We start from the raw sequence: 19,874 nt of genomic DNA, 5'->3' as shown, positions 1-19,874 counted from the left end.
CTCGTGAACAACCAAAACTTTTGATATTCTGTTTCAACAATCCATTTACAGATGGTGCCTTCCAACTCAGGAAAAACTGATTGCCGACTGGATCTAATTTTTTTTTTTTTTTTTTTTTTTTTTTTTTAGAACTCCCCGTGTCTTTCAGTTCTATTTAGCTGAAGAAGTTGTATTCTGATCATGATTTTGATTATATTTCGGATGCCTAATTTTCCTTCAGATATGGCTTATTGAATTATGGCAGGGTACGCGAAACTTTTCTGCATTGAAGATGAAAGTTTCTTGCCTCGGAAATTCCTCATCATTCTTTTTCTTGTGCATGATGGATGTACGTTTTAACCAAACTATAAATCCTTTAAAATATATTATTGCAACCAAGTATTTCGCAAGTAAAGACTTGAGAGACAGGAATGGCAACAAAAACTTACGAGTGATCGATCCCTAAAAAATTCAGAAAACATGTTCACAAAATTTAGAAAATAAAAATTTAAAAAAAAAATCTTTATTTCATTCAAATGCAATTAGTAAGCCTATCACAATACATGGCGTATTGAATTATGAAAATTCTTTATAATAACAACCATATATATAGTATACAAGTGTATATTTGTGTGGAGTCCGCACTCCGATTGGTCATGCTAGGGCTTATTATCCTATTAGGTATTATTTTCGGAGAAACATGGGAACTGCTTGACATAACTTGAACATTAATTTATTATGTTTTATTAGCTGTACTGGTAAGAAATGAAAAGGTCAGTATAGACATTTCAAGCATGTGATGAATAATTTTAAAAATGTTGTATTATAATCGCTGAATCAAGCTGTAACTCCTTCATGCTGGGAAAAGATAAAAGAAATTAACTGCTATTTTCTGTAAAAAAATTTGTTACTTCTGTAAAGATTTATTGCATGCCTCCAAACACACACACTTACACTGAAAATGGCATCTTCGAAATAAATTCAGTCTATAGCTGTCGTTTTGTAAATGGTTAATACGTTCAACTGGCAACTAAGAAATCCGTGGTTCTAATCCCAGCGACGGCACAGCTGTATTTTTCATGTTTCTTCTCAATCTCTCTGTTTTTCTCTCTTTCTGCGGAGTAAGAATTGAAAGTGTAAGTTCTTTTTAGCCCAAAAGAGCTTTGTCCCTGAGGGACTATTGTTTTCGTTTTGCGATTTTGCCTTGAATCACTCTGAATGTCCGTTTCACTTTTCAAACTGTTCCCACCAAATATTATCGCCCTGCATTATATTTGAAGAAATTAAAAAATGAAGAATCTGCATAAATGTATGGGTGTTTCTCGCACTGTGATAAAACAACGGTACCTAGAGCCATCCAATTTTGAATGACGTAATCCTACTGCGAATATGGGCATCTGGAAGCCCAAATTTGAAATTTGGAATTTGTTTTATTATCGATTTCGTATGTTGTAAAACTTTAACGAATTTCTGGTTAACAAACTGAAGGGTTTCAAAGCGAGCAATGGCAACGTTGTATAGAAAAAAACATTTTTATTTCCAGCATGTGAGACTGCGTATCGTGAATTCTAAAGATAGGCTCAATTTAAAATTATTTTGCAATATTGTTCCTGAACTGAATTTTATGGTTTAAGTGCAAAGAACATGATATTTAATAAATAAAGGTAACATACAAAATGTTTAAAAAAAAAGTCCCCTTTGGACGTATTTTAAAATCTGAAACCTTTCAGATTTTCTTTTTATACTTTTTTTTTTCCTCCTTAAAGTTTGACGGTGAAATCAGACATTTTGCTGATTTGAGACATTTTGTCTGAATAATATTTGTAGTCTCGGTTAGGCTAGGAAGTAATCATTATAGAGAGCAATATTAAAATTATCGATATTTATATTCTCAGGCATATACAACTTCAAAAATTCTCATCTGTGAGAGGTAATAAAGAATAAACTTGTAGTTATCAATGCTTATGTTTGTTTACTTTCGTAGAAATACCATTTGCACATTTATTGTCTGTGGGATGCAGTCATCTGTCTCTGCATCTCCAAGAGGACAAGAGGCCTGTTATTATACTTAAGCTATTATTGCATGTTTTCAGCCCGGGAAGGCTGGACAGGCGATATGATTTAAACAAATGTTGTCGAATTACATGGGCTTACAAGGCCCTTGAAGGAAATACATTGGAACCCTGAGCTGCTACAAGTAAACAGTACTATCATAAGCTTAAAAGTTGTACCGCATAAATTATAGGATTACTGACATCAGTTTAATAGAAACACATATGTGCTTGATATTACAGGAACGTTTCACAAAGTATATGCAAATATCAAGATAATAATTCTCAGAAATATTTACATACTCTTTACAAAATTACGGTTTAGGCAACGTGAAGAAAATATACGTGTTACAGAGTAGAAATGGATATATTAATGATTTAAAAAATATGCATAAGAAATGCGATTGAGATCAAACGTTATGTGAGACTGAACAATGTAAACAGTTCTATGTTAGGAGTAACGTGCTGAGCGAAAAGCCTAAATATTTTCAGCATTAACGTTAATATATATAATCAATTACTTTCAAAGCTTTCTTTTAGACATTTTTTTTCACTAGTCAAGCTGTCCAATTCTGAAGATAACTCTCAGAAATTTCTGACAGGTGCATGTTTTGTGTTAGGTTGCATTATTAATTAAAGTCTCGAATTGCCTACTTAACCACAGGAGCACTGGTTCAGGCTCTTAAGGCCGAACCTATGTACATAGGCTGGTTTATGACAATGTTTAGGTTATGTAGTCACTGCAGAAAGATTTGCTGCACACGCATATTTATAATTTAGAATTTTATTGGATGACTTATTTCAGTTCCACGTTTTTAAAAAATCTGATTAAAAACAAAATCTCCTGGAACTTTTATGGTTTGAAATTTTTCGCGTTCAGTGACATCTGCAGATAGTACGTCTATGCATTAGAATTTTTTCTGTGGATATTTTCGTGGAATGAACTGACAGCCAGTCATATCTTAAAAGAATTCTAAATATTTCACTGGATTTATGCCTTTCCACTATATACACAAAAATTCTTCTTCCGTGATGTTAAATAATAAACCTTTCTTCGTAATTCCAGCGACTCTTGATTAAAAATTCCTTACCGCCTAAGGTCCTCGACCAGACCTGTTTTATGAAGGTGGATATTTTTTTCGCTTTTTGAACCCACATTCGTGCAGTCGAACGTGGGTATCAAACAGTAGGTGTTCGCTTTTTCTCTTTTGACTTTTTTACATCTGTAGCTTTTGAGACGGCAACACCCTTAGGTTTCGAAAGTGTAGGTGAGTTATGTTGACTTTCAAGTCGTTTTAAATTCATATAACATGCTCTTACTTCAGTTGAATGCGTAGTTAGAAATTGATTAGGATATTGACCAAAGTTGCTTAACTTCCTTTATGAGGTTGGTTACGTATTTGAGGTGACAAACCTCATTTATTTAATGCCATTTTGAACGTGTTGTAAAAGTGATATTTCTAATTTGAAGTATTGATTAGTTTCTTGTTACGTAGGATTTCGGAAGAACTTTGAGATTGCTTTGAGATTACTTGAGTAACACACAGCAACTAAATACTTTTATAATAATTAAGATATTAACCTTTTGCAATCGGAGCTAAACTATCCGCAAATCGACGGCACTTGTTCGTGAAAATATGGATTACAAATTACGAAAACTTAGTGAAGATCTTGATATATTCGTTCTATGCTTCAACATGAACTGCTTTCATTTTTGCTGATCTATTTCTTTTAGGCTGCATGTCAAAGACTTGCTTATCTATCTTTTCAAACTGTACTACGGAGAGTACAAACTCTCCGTATCCCGTTTCTTCAGAATAGAGTTCACAATGAATGAACTTCACGCGTTTTTTTTTTTTTTTTTTTTTTTTTTTTTTTTTTTTTTTTTTCTCCTACGAAGAATCGGTTGATATGTTTTTTATGTATCTTGGCATATAAACAGTATTTTAGTTTGACTTTTTATACCAGTTCACCAGAAAACTGTAAACAAACATATTTTTACGAATTTTGTACATAGTTAGATGATTTTAGTGCAGTTATATGTGGAATAGGGGTATTTTTATTTGTATAATGTAGCAAGAAAAACTGTAAGAAAGAAAACTATGAAAATCTAGAGGAGGGAAGCTTGCCGGAAAAGTAAGAATACAGGGTAAAGTCCATTTAACATTGAATAAATGGCTATCTTGCTAAATTGGTGAGATATCGCCAAATTGGCAACTGTTTTGGAGGCTAGTTTTTGTCGCCAATTTTGGCGACAGTTCCCCAAAAGCTGCCAAACTTGGTGACATTTGTGTCCGGTCACTGTTTGACCGTAATAGGAATAGTAATTGATTAACTTAATTGATATTCTGTATAGCTGTAACCGTAATTCGGCTCTCATATGCCTTCTAGTAATTTCGAGAAGCAGGAAGCACTAGAAATATCTAGGCGGCCGGGTGAAAACTATATAAGGCCAAAAAAAGCATCTGCCCACAGTAGTAATAATTGTTGTTATCGAGTTCTTAGTTCGAGCGACTTGGAGTACTGAAAGCTTCGCCTTTTAAATGCGCTTTGCATTGCATTGCGTTTAATGTTCTTAGCAGTTTGAAGTGTACCTACTGATTGTACTGAGTGGTTCTGTGAACACCTATACAAAAATTTCTGATGAAAATCCTAGAACTCTGTCTGAAGTTTTTTTTTTTTTTTTTTGATAAAATAAATTTTTACAATCTGTCATCGGACCTATGTGCATTCAATCTGTTGCTAACCCGTACGCACGCGGCAATATTGTTATGAATTTTGTATACATGTAAATGATTTTTAGTAAAATGATACATAAAATTGTAGTATCTCTTGTATAACGTAACATGAAAGAGTAAAGCTTCGCCGGAAAATAAGGTTACAGGGTCAAGTCCAGTTAACATTAAGATAAATGGCTGTCTCGCCAAATTTGCAAGCTAACGAATGAACTTCACTCTTTCCCCCCCCCCCCCAGCGGAAGCATCGACTGATATGTTTAGTTTTGGTGACTAATTTTTGTCATCAAATTTGGATATAAATCGCCAAAAGTCACCAAACTCGGCGACATTTTGGTCCGGTCTCTTTATAACTGTAATTTAACAACTATGCAACTGTAATCGCATCTGGCCCTTGTATGTAACGCTAGCTGTGTTATGTCTTCCAGTAATTTCGAGTAATATTGAGAAATGGAAGGCACTGGAGATTTCTCGCTGATGGGAAAAAACTATGTAAGAACGGAGAGTGTCTCATTTTTTAGTTCAGAGTCGACTTCGGAGTATTGAGATATCTCCGTGTGAGCTATGTTCTTTACAGGCGCTTTGCATTACGTTATGTTAAACGTTATTAATAATTTGAATTGGTAACTACTGATCGTGCTCTGTCATACTGAGAAGACCTGTACGAGTACTTTTGTGGGAAGTTCCAGAACTGTAAAGTGTTTCTTTTGTGAAAATAAAGTTTTGTCAAGCTATCATCGGTTTCGTGTGCATTTAATCCATTACGAACCCATACGTACATAACAATATATTTTTCAAAATATTGTCTTGATATTAAATTTATCCTATATAGTCAATAATAAAACATTAATTTTCCCTGATAAGGGGATATTTGAGTGATACGCTATAAACATACGGTTCCGCCTGCCTCAGAGTGGGACAACTGAGTGCAAAAGATGACAAAAACCTAGGTGACGTAAGAGAAATGTTATATAGAGTTAATTCTAATCAAATCGAAATCACTCATTATGTTTAGGTATTGCTGTATATTTTACACTCAACAGAAGTTTGAAATATGTTCATTGTAAAATCGTAATATTAGCAAACACAAGAATTTGGCCTCGATTATTCTTGTCAATTATTTGGCATTTGCAATATCTAATAAAAAGACTGGGTGGGGAAGAGATCTACCTCATCAATCTCAAATCAAAAATCAATACTTGCAAATCTCTTTTCTTCCGCACAATTGGAAAAATATTCATGTGTGAATTTGAATAGATTAAAGAAAAATGTGCATCAGTGAGCTGTGATTTTGAACCTTTGGCGAGTAATAAATTAACTATCTCAGGTAAAAAAAACTTTATTTGATGTTTGGATAGAAATACGTAATGTAAAATAAATAATAATTAAATCTGTGAACACTTCTGTCTGCATAAAAGCTTGGTAAGCAATATTTTGAAGGTTCTGGCAACGTAACGCCATTACACTGATTTTTATTGAATAAATACTGATATTAAATTCGCAAATATGATTCAGTCTGTTATCCGTATTGTTACGTTTACTTATACCATTTCCGACTGAATTTCTCTCCTTATCACCGTTTAAATGTCATTCGTGTTTTCGATAAATGTTAAATTTTATCAAGCCAATTTCGTATTTATTTCAGTATTACTGAGAAAGTCTTTTTCGCAGTATTTTTAATATCGATTCTATTTGAATTAGAATAGCCTCGATTATCCGGACTATTGGATCCGATTTTATTAAAATCGATTTCAGCAGACGAGGATGGAGATTTCAATGAAAATAATGAGTTAATGCTTCATAATCATCTAATACTAGCTAAATTATGTTTTGTTTTCTAAGACCTCATAACCACTGTTACTGCATATACTTATCGTATCTTTATTCTGCTTATTATATCTATTTTATTGGAGACGTGTTTAGGTTATTCAAGTCATCTTCTTTTAGTTTAGCTTATCGAAATAATTTATTAGTGTTTTCATTTACCTTGCTAGGAACGAGAAGAGGGAGGGGTAAAGGTCCATTTTTGTGAGTGTGGTAGTCCTAATTAATGACATTTTAAGGCAAAATAATGTCGATAATCTGAAATGAATTACTTGGGGGGGGAAGCAGCATATGGTTTAACTGTGGGTTATAATGTGCGAAAAATGAACAATTACAAGAATTACATTTCTCGCTTACTCGTTTTGATAAAAAGTGTAGTTTAATTCTCAAATAAAACTCACACATATCTAAAACACTTAATATTCTTTTAGAAACTAGTAGGCTAGAAAATTAGAAATAGAAATTTCTTAGACTAGAAAACAACTTTAAAACAATATTTGGAGACAAATTTTGTATTTAGTTAAAATAAATAATCTAATGTACGAAAAGACGTAAAATGATTTGTTTGAAGTAGTTTTCTCCTCCTTTTTTTTTTTAACGTGAAAATAGATTTTGCGACCAAAATCCTTTACCCAAATCCGTCGTGTTTTCATTTATCGTTACTCGCTTTTAACAATTGTTATTCTACTGTATTTGTTTTGTATAACCAGAAAAATCTGTGCTGTTATTGCATGCTGTAAGGAACAAAGATTTCGAAACGAGTGTTTATTTTTTAAAGTTTCAATTTATGTATTTATGTTGATAATTTCTTGCTAATAGCGGAGAAAATTAAATTTCTTATTTGTAAATAAGGAATTATTTTTAACTGTTAGAAATGCTCGTTAGGAAATGCGCACCGATGTGAAAATTAAACATGATCAAAATCAGCTTTAGATTGATCTTGTTTTTATTGAATAATCTCGTTATTTTAAAGAGTGCTGTATTCATTATCTTTTAAATTAATAAGACGAGTTTTTCAATGAACCTAACATTTTAACAAGGGGAGTACACAGAATGGCATCACCAGTATTACTCAATTAACAGAATAGAACAAGAAGATTCAAATAGAGTATATGTGAAAGGAGATGGATCTGTCTTTGAAACAAGAAAGCAAATCAAGATATCGAAGAGTACTACATTATGCCACACAGTTTCTTCATAATTCTCCTCCCCACCCCCTTCATTTTTTGTGATTTCTAAAATTGTGGTTGGTAACATACAGCGCTGCAAAGAATGTACTCAGTTTTAATTCGTCTACTGACTATGCTATTTTTATTGGTATTATTAATTTGTTTTTGCTTCTAAATTTTTAATTCACGCTTACAATATACTTTTAGAGGAATATCGCAAAAATAAAATAAGTTTTCATAAATATTCGACCGCATTATTTTTAGGTTCTCCCTGAATGCTGCAACATTTATAAATTCGTCGTAATTTTAATCGGCATCTGCGCAGTTGGCCGTTTAATGCGTCATAAAATTGTATCCACGAAATTTTGTTGCTTTTTCGTCGTCGTCGTTTACCTTCTTTTATGTCTCATTGCTTTGTCGGCCTGCAATCTTAGTACTGTGAATGTTTACATGAACATTTTTACTAATTTTTGTATCGTAGTATTAAATAGGTATCAACATTCGCTAAGATTTACAAAAATACAGGGTGTTTCATATTGAATGCGAGAAAAGGAACGCATACCTGTGAACGTTGTAATGACTATTATTATAAATCAGATTTACAGTGAAACTATAGTTATCAAAATTTCTATAGATGTTCTATCTGTGCTCCTGCGGTGACACAAATATCTATGCGGTATTCCAATTCCTGCCACACTTTTGATAGAATATCCTTTGTTAATGATTCGAGTACTTCAGTTATCCGCTGCCTTCAGTTGCTGTAAGTCCTGAGAAAATGAAGGCACGAACACTTAGTCTTTAACAAAACCCCATAGGTAAATATCCTAAAGGCTTCGATAGGGGGATCTTGGTGGCCAACAAAGTAATGGCATTTCTTCACGCTAGCACGGCCAATCCAGCCACTATCGTTCAGGTACTGGCGTACGTTTTTATGACAATATGGTGGAACACCGTTTTGCTGTAGAATTAATCCGGGAACCGCTTCCTCCAACTGAGGGAACAACCACTATGATAGCATATCTTGGTAAATGCACCCGTTAATCGATTTTTCCACGAAGAAAAAAGGACTAAAAGCACAACTGTTAGAAACGGCACAGAAAACATTTACCTTTGGCGAATCACCCTCATGGTCCATTATACCGTGTGGATTTTTCGTGCCCCAAAATCGTAAATTATGGTGATTAACTTTGCCATAAACGTGAAAAGTGGCTTCATCCGGAAATAAAATCTGTTAAAAAAAAAATCTACCTGCAAATCTGTTGATCTGGAGGTAGATGGTTTCTATCTGTTGTTAGATAGTATAGATCTCTATCTGTTGTTTGCGAACCCTTGTCTTGCTAATTGTCACAAAGTTTTAAGCAACGGTTTGTCGGAAAGTTTTAACGCCTGCATCTGATAGGTTTATGTCCAAAAATGTAGACGTTTCCTTAAAGACTCCACAGCGTTAACATGAGGTGCATTGAGTTCAGAAATCTTTTGACGAATTTTTTTCAACCACTTCGGTTTGAACTGCTGGTTGTTCGCCCTGAGCTCTTTTTTTTTTTTTTTTTTTTTTTTTTTTTTACATAAGCAGCTCTCATCCTGAAACTTAGTGGCGATTTTATAATCGGGATATTTTTAGCTGTTGCCTGATAAAACTTGTATAATTGTAGTTTCAGAATCAATTTGTTTCGGCTTAATAAATCAGTTGCAGAATTTGTACTGTGCTATTCTTTTTGTTCCCATTCAATATGAAACGCCCTGTATTTCTTCTCTTCACCCCTTTTTTAATGAATATGTGCTTGTGAAACAGAAAAGTACTGGGAATCCATCCAACATTTTGCGCGATATGTGATAAAAAAATTGATGAATATTTATGATGTTCGCAATTCTCTGAAATTCTGAAGCTGCTTACAAAGGATATGAAATTGTGATAAATCATTATTTATTCAATATGTCCGATGTCGATATTTTATCTTTCGAATGTTTTTTTACGAGGAACATTGTCTGTGAGTTGTCAATAAAAGTGTAGAAACGTGCAATGGCTTAGAACAAGATAAAGGAAAAATTTATATATATTTATGTATCATTAATCGCAGTGTGAAAAATGTGGAAATGCATACAGGTACGTTAACAAAACTTTAAGATATCACTGTAACGTTCGCTGTAAATTCAGCAATTATATTTTGGAATACTTTCTATATCCTTTACACGGAGCATTGATTTTATCAGAATTTCTTTAAATTAGCATCTGCTTGAGACTATTAAACTTCTGAAGCCAAATGTGGGCAAATTAATCATACTTCTGTTGACAAACATTCAAGCGAAATACTTCGACCGAAGTAAACGAGCTTATCTTCGTATTATGGAATCCTGTTTAATGAAATAAACTATAAGACGATATTAAACGGTAATTAATTTTCTCACACATACTTAGGTAAAGTATTTTTATTACCTATTTACAATAAATGGATGTGAAATATAAGCGACTGCTTAATTTGATTAGGTAAAGCTGGCGAGGAATTTCTATCTGAGAATGCTGTCTGGAGAATTACATTAAAGACACTAATTCGTATTCATATTACACATGAGAAAAACCACGAAAGTTTTATGCGGTCAGTCGATTTGCCTGGAACCGTGTTCAGCAGTCTTACCCACTTAGCTTCTAATAGACCATTAATTAAAGAAAATATTCTGATCTCTGTAAATGAAAGAAATTAGTAATTATGATTAAAGTTTGAGAGGTCTTCTGTTTAAGGATGAATTAAGCTGCTCTTCTTTAAAACGGTAGAAGATTATTTCATCTTGCTGACTTTTTATAAGCTTTTATGCAATTTACTGTGCAGTGTTTCACTGTGGTTGGAATTTTATCATCAATTTTTAACTTAATTCCTGTTAAGCTATGGAGTTCAAATTTTGTATATAACTGTTTGTTGGTCGATGGCTATGCAATGTGGTGAAGCCAATTCCCCCCCCCCCCGAATTCGATTTTAAACATATCAAAATTTTACTGTTTGCACCATCAAATAGAGCAGAAAAAAAATCTTTTCATTGAAACTTTTATGAAAAATTATAATTCAGTATCTGAATTTTAGGCGAATTTTTGAAAATCGCTTGAAATTTTAGGCCTATTTGACGTTTATGATTTTAAAATTTCGATATCTAAAAATGTATCGGATATAAACTTTTGAAATTTTCACAGATTGTAAACAAACCTCTGTTAAAATGAAAATGATAAAAAAATATTAGTTAAGCGCTTTTCTACATTTAAAAAAATGTGTTGCAATCTGAAGCAGCCAGGAGAAAAAAGCCTTTTTCGAGGAAAAATTGCTTTTGAGTTTCCCAGCTTGGCGCACTTAATGATGAATTGGCGATATTCGTTTTAGCTTCAACTAAAATGCTCGTTGCAACCTTGTTAGTAAATCCAATTTCCAAAACTTAATATTCAAAGCGATTTCTTCATTCTCGAAATGAACTTCACTTATTTTTTATTTCATAACATCCTTGTTATTTAGTGCCTGTGTTTTAATAGTGATTAAAAATTTCATCATTGATAACCTGTAACGAAACGAAAGAAACAGAACACAAGGTACTATTTTTCTAAAAAAAAAAGGTTTTTATGCAGTAAGCTTTTCTTTAAAATGAATATGATAATTAATGCTTTAAAAGTAGGAAAATAATTTATTATATTGTTTAAAGGGTTACAGAATTCATCTGCAGTTTAATAATAAAAGTAGGGGGGATAATAATAACAAGTATCGAAATCTATCAATATAAATGCATGCCAGGTGTATAATGAATGACATGTATCATTTTAATTTATCCTGGGCCCCTTATGCTTTTATTATTCGCGACATAAAATAGTAGATGAAATCTATAAATAGAATTATTAAATCTTTTATTCGTGTTTAACTTTGTGATAAATTAGTTTTTCCTCCTTTTAGTGCAGTAATTATCATATCCATTTTGAATAAAAGCTTATTGTATAAAAACCTTTTTTTATTTAATTTTTAATGTGTAGTAATAAATCAAGCTATACATTTTTCTTGTAATTGTACAGTGTGTGATTATTTAATTTGCTTTATGACAAGAATGAAAAATTCTTATTTATGGGAAATCGTTAGAAGATAACAAATGCTACAAATTTAATAACTCAGATGAAAATTCACATTGTTTATACTTTAAAGGCTGCATATTTCTTTATTCATTTTTTCCTACACTGATTTTTTTTTCGTAAATGTTATGCAGCTATTCAGTGAGTTGCTAGTGTATTGATTCCAGCGAAGTGTTTATTCTAAATATTAAACTCAAATTTAAAAATACATGTTCCTGAATATTTCGAGATTGAATTTCGAGATGAATTTCAACTTCATGTTATTTGCAGTCCCTTAGAAAGAAAACAGCTCTTTTTATAGATGTGTCCTCCCCCCCCCCACTTTTCAAGGAGTATTTTTCTCAATTTCTGGAGAAAAGTGTTTTCCTCATTTTGCTTTCTTTTTTAACAAAACATATTTTTTATTTTGAAAGTTAAGACGTTTTCTTATTATTTGCATTGGAAGAGAACAGGGAAAAGGAATATGAGATGAGATGTTTTCTGAGAATTCATTACTCTTGCCATGCTTAATAACAAAATCTTTGCAAGGAATAATTTTTGGAATATTAAACAAGCTGGAAGTGTCATTTTGAAAATGAATTCTCTTGGGCTTCTTCGAAGTTATTTTTGCATTGTTTTGAATAATTATCATATTTTAAAACCATTTTTTGAAATATTGATCATTATTTTCATTAGTTAGGATGCGCTCGTATTTCAGTCTCTTTCAATGGACGTATTACTTTTAATTTTTTTAAATGGGAGATATTTAATATTTTACGGAATATGACGAAAGAACTTGCAAATTTTTAGGTAAAGAAAAGTAATTTTTTTTTTTTTTCAGTTAAAAAAAAAAATAAACCTTTTCTATACCTTAAAAGTTTGCATATTGTATTATGATATGTTGTAAGCAAAACAAAAATCTGCATGCTTTCTTTGGGAAAATGTACAATAGAACTTCGATAATTTAAAATGGCTGTGGAAAATATTGAATTCGAAATCAAAGTCAATTGGCAAAGTTATTTTGCCACTTAGGTGCTAAAACTTTAATGGCTTTTAAGTAAAAAGATAACTTTTAAATGTATTTAATGAAATTAATGGGAAATCAATTAAGAAAATTGGTCAAGGTCCCCAATGAATATATGTCATCGTTAAATCAGTTCTTTATATGTTAGGCATTGCTTTTACTGTATTCATGTATCAGAAAAACCACACAATTCGCTATTTTGATATTTTAAAATTATAAATGACAACATTTTATAAGTAATTTATTTATGGAAGCACGTACATAAAAAATACATAAATTAAAAATAAATTAATATCGTACCTTCAATTTCGAATTTTCATTTATTTGATTGTGTAAATGTTAAAATATGTGATTCTGATCTTGATTTTTATTGTATGAAGTATGATACTGAACGCAATTTTTATCCAGTATTAATCATCATAAAATGAATTATGTGTGGTTCCGTACATTTTATCTAGTATTCCTACTCAAATGTTTACATCAAGGAAGAAGCATTTCTGCTTGTCGCCAACCCTCGATAACTTAAAAGTAATGTGGGTTTTCAAGACGATTTGATTTTTCTCTAACAGTCAAGGATGTTAATAATCCTTGATACTGAATTGTGTAGGTTGATATGAGGTTACATGTCGCAATCAGAAACAAGGCACATTTATGTAAGAATTGAAGATTTCCTTCATATTTCCTTCTAAGAGTATAAACATTATATTGTATATCGTAATGCCAAAAGCTTTGAAAGGATTGCATCTCCATATCTATCAGACTAAAGTTGTTTAAAATTTTCTCTTATATATTGCAAGAAAAGCCTTCGGAATTATATTTACCGGATTATTATGTCTATGAAGTTGCATTTTTGAGTAGTTTTACGTGTAGATTTTTAGTTTGCCTATGAGGAATGAGAGTTAATAATCACAAGGAATGCCAAACTTTGATTATCCAAATATCTTAACTTTTTATAAAATTGTTTAGCAAATTTTTTAATCGTTTGCGATGCTTTTTACTTCCTTGTTCCAAGCAGTTTTTACATTGTTCGAAATAGCTTGAAGTTCCTTGTTAAAGAAGTATTGAAATTGCGAAAAATTTCGAGTACCGTATTTCAACGGAAATATTCATTTTGACGGTTCTTGAATCCATTATTTTTCCTTGCGTATGACGTCTGTACGTACGTACGGAATAAAGGACTTTTTTCCAAAACGGATAATAAAATAGATTCGAAGAGGACTTTTTCGTGACGTCTGTACTTACGTAAGTACGTATTTATCTCGCATTTCTCAAAAATGATTAGCCGTAGAACGTCGACATTTTGAGTATGGAACTCAAGAGGAAACATACTTTTTAGCCACTTTAAAATGCAAATTTTAATTATTAAATAAGGATTACGTAATTCATGAAAAAATAAAACACTTAACTTTCTTGTTCAAATCTTTTTGCAATTTTTTGCGCTATTCTTCTCCCGAAGTACGTAGCGATCTATTTTTGCTTTTAAAAAATATCATATATTTGCGGAGATCAGCTTCCTGATTTCCCCGTCAGCAGCGACCGTCTTGGAAACGCATTTCCTCATTGTTCCCTTTGCAGAATTTCCTGTTTCTTTGGATATTTTACCGTAGTTTCTTCCATTGCTGGGAAATCTGAGAAGCTCATATTTTTAAACTAAGGCAAAAAATATCACGAATTATTTATAAAAATAGTTGGAACTTGGAATAGAACAAAAAAGAACGCATACGAAAATAGGCGGCGTTGCTTCACTGAAGGACTGTTAGGAGCGTGGTTGCTAGAGTTTGGCATATTCTGAAAATTTTGCAACTTCTACTAAGGTGATTGCGTTAATACGCAAGTACCAAATTACCATGTAGTATTCAAATAAAGGCAGTGTTCTGTGCTTCCGGCCGAAATTAATATTCTTGGTCTAGCTTAAAAAGCCCTCCTCCTCAGGTTCATTTTATTTCAGATTATTTAAAATATGTGAATTTTATTTCTGAATTTCTGTTCCTAAAGCGTATATTGAAACGTTTTGTCGCTAATCAACAACTGATATTCAAGAACCAGTACAATCAATCTAGTGCACTTGCAATATAATTTAAAACTATGGTGTACTTTGATTTTCTTTACTATTAATTAAAAAAACAGAAAACTCTTCTATGAAGCCTTAAATGGCATGGTTTTTGATGTTCTCACGCTGAACGTCTGCAGCAGGAAAGTAAACTCTGAAATATCATGATTTTCTTTAATGCAGGACATTACGTATAAATTATAATCCATGAAAAATCATTTTTCTTGTCTTCGATGAGCACAAAATAAGATTGAGAGTGTTAGAGGGAAGATGAGATCGACAATGTAAGAGGAAGGATTAAACAATTTTAAAAAGTAATTATTATGTTAGATTGTGATGTATTTTATAATTTTTATTTTTTATGACATAGTTAAAAGATTTAACGAAGCAAATTATAAAATATACAAACAGGGGTATATCTTATAGATAGTTAATGATATGCACTTCAATTATAAAAAAAAAATAATCTAGAAACTTAATTGTAATTCTCTTATATTTTATTGTATCCTCCTTCTTGGCGCTTTTGTAATTTTAAATTATAAATCTCAAATACCTAAGTGTTTTTTTTTTCTATATTTACATGAAAATAAATATTATATGTAAACTACTAATCAAAAAATCATGAACCTAGTTTTATTTACCTTGGGTATGAACCTAAAAATTATCATTCATGTAATATACCTCGTTCATGCGACTGTAATTCGGGTCTTTTAGAGAGGCTCTTGAATGGGATGAGATATCTCCATTCTAATTCAAATTGTAATGACTATTAAATGAGGTCAAGGCTGCAAAAGATTTTCCTCCTTTTTATTTCTGTTTAGTCATAAAGTCGTTTTGCAGCTTCAGGCTGAATCATCTCTTTAAAAAATTTATACAAGACAACGTTTTCAAGTTCAGTTCTGGTTTGCGTTCACTGCTAATGTTTCATTACTGCTTTTGTCTGACATACTTTTCTATCCAAGAGTTGTTGGTGAGAAAAATGCTTCGTTTCCTCATTAGGAATTACCTCATTGTTCATTCGCTCTTTGGTAGTCTAGTTGGAAAATAGGCTTCTTGTATTAATTTCATTTACTATGCCCGAGTTTCGGTGCATATTTAATTTTTATTTGGAGCAGTTTAAGGTGGAATGAGATATCGTTTTCGATTATAGATTCGGTGCTGTAGACAATAGCATCTGTGTTTTATTTCTTTATTTCTGGGAAACGTACTTGTAGAAATCGCATAAAAGGCTTCCTAACTATTTTTATTGATGCTAGAGAATACTACTAATTTTACTTAATCGTGATGTATTTTGGTTGCTGTTCAATATTAGTGCTTTTCATGAGTTATATTTACGTCTTCCTAGCTCTACGCATGCTTTGCCATAATCGATTAAGTAAACAAATAAATCTCTATCGTTCCAACCAGTCAACTACTAATAGATATGGAACGAATTATCTTTAAATTGTGTTAAATAAATAGTAAATGTCAAAATAGCGAAACTTAAGTGACATCTAAAAGTGCTTTAATTTAATTTTATTTTAACGAATTAAAAAATTTTTGGTTTGTAGTTTCGATTGAGTTAATTGTTTATTGACATTTAATTGAATTTCATTTGAATTATCAGAAAAACTTTCACATGTTTGGCTGGTTAATAGCGGTAAAGCACCCAGTGTTTGAAAGAAAGTCTTCGTATAGAAGATTTTTGTAAGAAAGCTAACTTGGTTTTGTCATACGTATAAGGAAAACTACGTACACGAATAAACAATACGTCTTACTTATTGTATCGCTGTGTTTTTTCGATGAAATGACCAGTGTTTTGCAGTTTCGGGCCTTGCTTTGGCAAGCAGGGCCGACTCCAAATATAACGCTTCAAATTATTAATGTGTTTAATTCATGTAAAATGCAATTGTACCGATTGCCTAGAGTGCAGAAATTTCTGAAGTCTAAAGCTTCTGGCGAAGTTCTGTTGTTATTCATTAAGATTATTTTGTAATAGTTTTTAAAATCTCTGTGATAAACTAAAGAGCTTATTAAATAAGTGAACTGTGCAAAATAATAAAGATGGCTGTTCTTTTAACCTTCGTTTTTATTATCCTTTTTTGAACATTTTTGTTTTTTTAACTATGATCTTGACCTTTTTGAACTGATTTCTCAAATTATAAATTAATTAAATAGGCAAGCGGATTAAAATATGTTTATTTGCTAAACTAATTAAGTTTAAATAAAGATGGTAGTTTATATTCCGAATCTGAAATGCTGTTTCTAGGCATTTATCCAAGAACAACAAGAAGATGAAAACTTGTGACGCCTTTCTCAACGTAATGCTTGGATCACACTGGAATTATACATAAGCAAATCTGAATCCTTTGAAGCAATTTGTCGTGATCTAGTTAGAACTGTCTTGCCGGAGGAGGAGAGGGAGGGGAATAGCTGTGCGATGAACCAAGTAAAATGTAGTAAGACTTCTCTTTCTTTTTGTTTGACTTCAGCAACACACAAGTGGTTTTAGTTTTTCAGATGGAAAACCGGCATTTTAAAATTATGAGCTACGATGAGATTCTTACTAATATGCTAAATACAAATACATTTTTTCAAGGTGAATTTAATCCAAAAAATTTAGTTATAAGCAACTTTAATTTACACTAGTGATATCAGAATTTTATTGAAAATAAAATATTTTAATCATTGACAATTCATTAAAAAAGTCGGGGATTTCATAGTACAATCTTATAGTTTTTCATGTTTAGCAATAGTGTGGATTTCATTTAATAATGGAACATTTATTTATGGTTTCATAATTATAGGGTTATAAATTATTCACTGGGTTTGAAATTCTATTATTTTCAAGTTATGAATCGCAGTTATTCACGTAAAGAAAAAATATCCTTATTTTTTTAATTCGTGTGTGCTGGCTTTGGGAACATCTTATAGCCGGTAGCAATCAACCTTTTGTACGTGACTCCTGCAACTTAATGCAACTGTTTGAGTGCTCACTCATCTATGTTCTCCGTATTAGGCAGGATAGCGGGTTCGCAACCTTCCAGAGAGATAAAAATAACGAACACTCTTACACCGCACCCCACCTCCGGGAGTAGAGGTAGAGAACTCTGCGAAGTTACTGGCTAGGATCCGTACCCAGGCAGTCTCGGCCATGGGGGTATAAAATTTATGAACCTAATTATTCTGGAGGCACGGAAAAGGTCACTCACTGGCCGGCCCTGTGGTCTAGCAAGTTCTAGAGCGGTGCGACTGTAGTAGCGCCCTCGGGTTCGCTAGGTAATGTCTCACTGCGACTGGCAGGTAGCAAATTGACGACTAGTGTCGCTTTAAGCGATGCGTCCTTAAAGGTTGAACCTCCGTGCCTGGTTCTAAGGGGCGAAGGAACTAATTATGCGATTCAGTCTCGTGGTGTGAGGATGCCCTATATGTCTTACACCGCATCTTTCCGGGGGCCCAAATCGCGGGCGGCAGGGGCGGATTAAAATTTTCCATGCAACACAGAATTAGACCAAATTCCTGTGCACAAGGATTTATTTCTCAGCCAAACTACGAAGAGTATAGAGCTTATGAAAGCGGTGAGTAGCACCAACTCGAATGGCTGGCGTCGCTACCTTCGGGGACAACATAGGCTGCCCTTTTGGATAGTAGGAACTGTACTCCTGCATTTTTTTACCCCAGAGCCAACATTGCCAGAATATAATACTAAGCCAGTACATGCGACCCTAGGAGATGTAAAGCAGATATGAGTTTCATTTTCAAAATAGCTGGCTTATAGCAGAAACTGTTTTGTGTTTTAAAATATGCAAAGTCTTTATCAATTGTTACTGTGCATTGTGCATTTCGAAGACAGTAAGATCAGATCGAGATCTACCAATCCTACATTTGTGTCGACAATTGCATAACACTAATTGCTGGTGTAAATGCAAGAACCCTGAATACACCCAAATATTTCTAACAAAATAGTAAAGAAAGTTAAAAATCAACAAATTGCGTTGTCCGGGAACTTGGTATTCCGTAAGCAACCATCAAGATTTTGTGATTGTGACAACTGAAACCATACTGTTTGCAGACAGTGCAACATTTGGAGCCGAATGATTTGCCAAGAAATACGAATTTAATCTTATGCAAGATGTATGTGTACTCTTTTTGTAATGGTATGCAAGAAGCACTGCAAGGCGATGATTTTGAAGGGATAGATGTTTCATTTATAAATAGTGGTAAACCTTCACAACGTCCGAATATAGGGGCACAGAAAATTTCATCACAGGATTGTTCTTCTACCCTGTTTGCAAGATCAGATTGCAATTTGTTTTTGTTAGGATTTTTAAATATTTTAATTTTTAAAATGCTTTTTGAAATTTTTTAATTTTAACTAGTAAATTTGGTTAGTAAATTTTTCGTGGAGTTAAATTGTAATTTGAAATTACCAGATTGCAGTTTTTTAGCCCAGAAGGGGCTCTTAGTCTCGAAATGGGATTTTTTCGAATAAATGGCATATCATTTTTCAAATTGTTGCCAGTAAATAGTATCACTCCGTATTATTTTTAAAGAAATTAAATTATGAATAAGAATCTGCATTAATGTATGTATATTTGTCGCACTGTAAAAAACCTACGGTACTTGGAGCCATCAAATTCTGAATAACATAGTCCTCCACCCGAACATTGAATTTTGAATTTGTTATATTATTTATTTCATATTTTCTAAAATTTTAAGGAATTTTTGGTTAACACATTCAACGGTTTGAAAACGAGCAAGCAACACTTTTCGAAGCAGAACATTTTTATCAAGGCGGTTATCTAGCGCGTCAGATTCCTGCTATTCGAAAAAATGTAAGATTTTTCCGAATGGCAGGAATTTACTTTTTCCTTTTTATTATCTTTTAGGTTTATTTAACCAACCCGGCTGTATGAAAGTAATATATTGCCTCGTCCGGAAGTAAAATACTTTTTATCTTCTACGCGCCAGCGTGCTGCCATTCACTAAAG

General features: G+C 32.5%; 1 protein-coding gene across 4 annotated transcripts in view; it reads left to right on the top strand.

Annotated features, from left to right (window-relative positions):
• Evi5 (ecotropic viral integration site 5) overlaps positions 1–19,874 on the top strand; it is a 372,412-nt gene that overhangs the window by 182,667 nt on the left and 169,871 nt on the right. Inside the window, exon 1 of one of the 4 annotated variants that reach the window (XM_035352653.2) lies at positions 17,323–17,342. The exons of the other annotated variants lie outside the window; for them this stretch is intronic. Within the exon in view, the coding sequence (XP_035208544.1) occupies positions 17,338–17,342 (5 nt within the window). The 5' untranslated portion in view covers positions 17,323–17,337. Of the gene's footprint in view, positions 1–17,322; positions 17,343–19,874 lie in introns of those variants that run through there. 4 annotated transcript variants of the gene reach the window in all.

The sequence above is a fragment of the Stegodyphus dumicola genome, chromosome 12, assembly GCF_044657685.1.
Source record: "Stegodyphus dumicola isolate Sdum_Otavi_A_Nest chromosome 12, ASM4465768v1".
Lineage (NCBI taxonomy): Eukaryota > Metazoa > Arthropoda > Arachnida > Araneae > Eresidae > Stegodyphus > Stegodyphus dumicola.
Note: the sequence above shows the minus strand (reverse complement) of the source record. Positions and strands in the feature narration are given on the sequence as shown.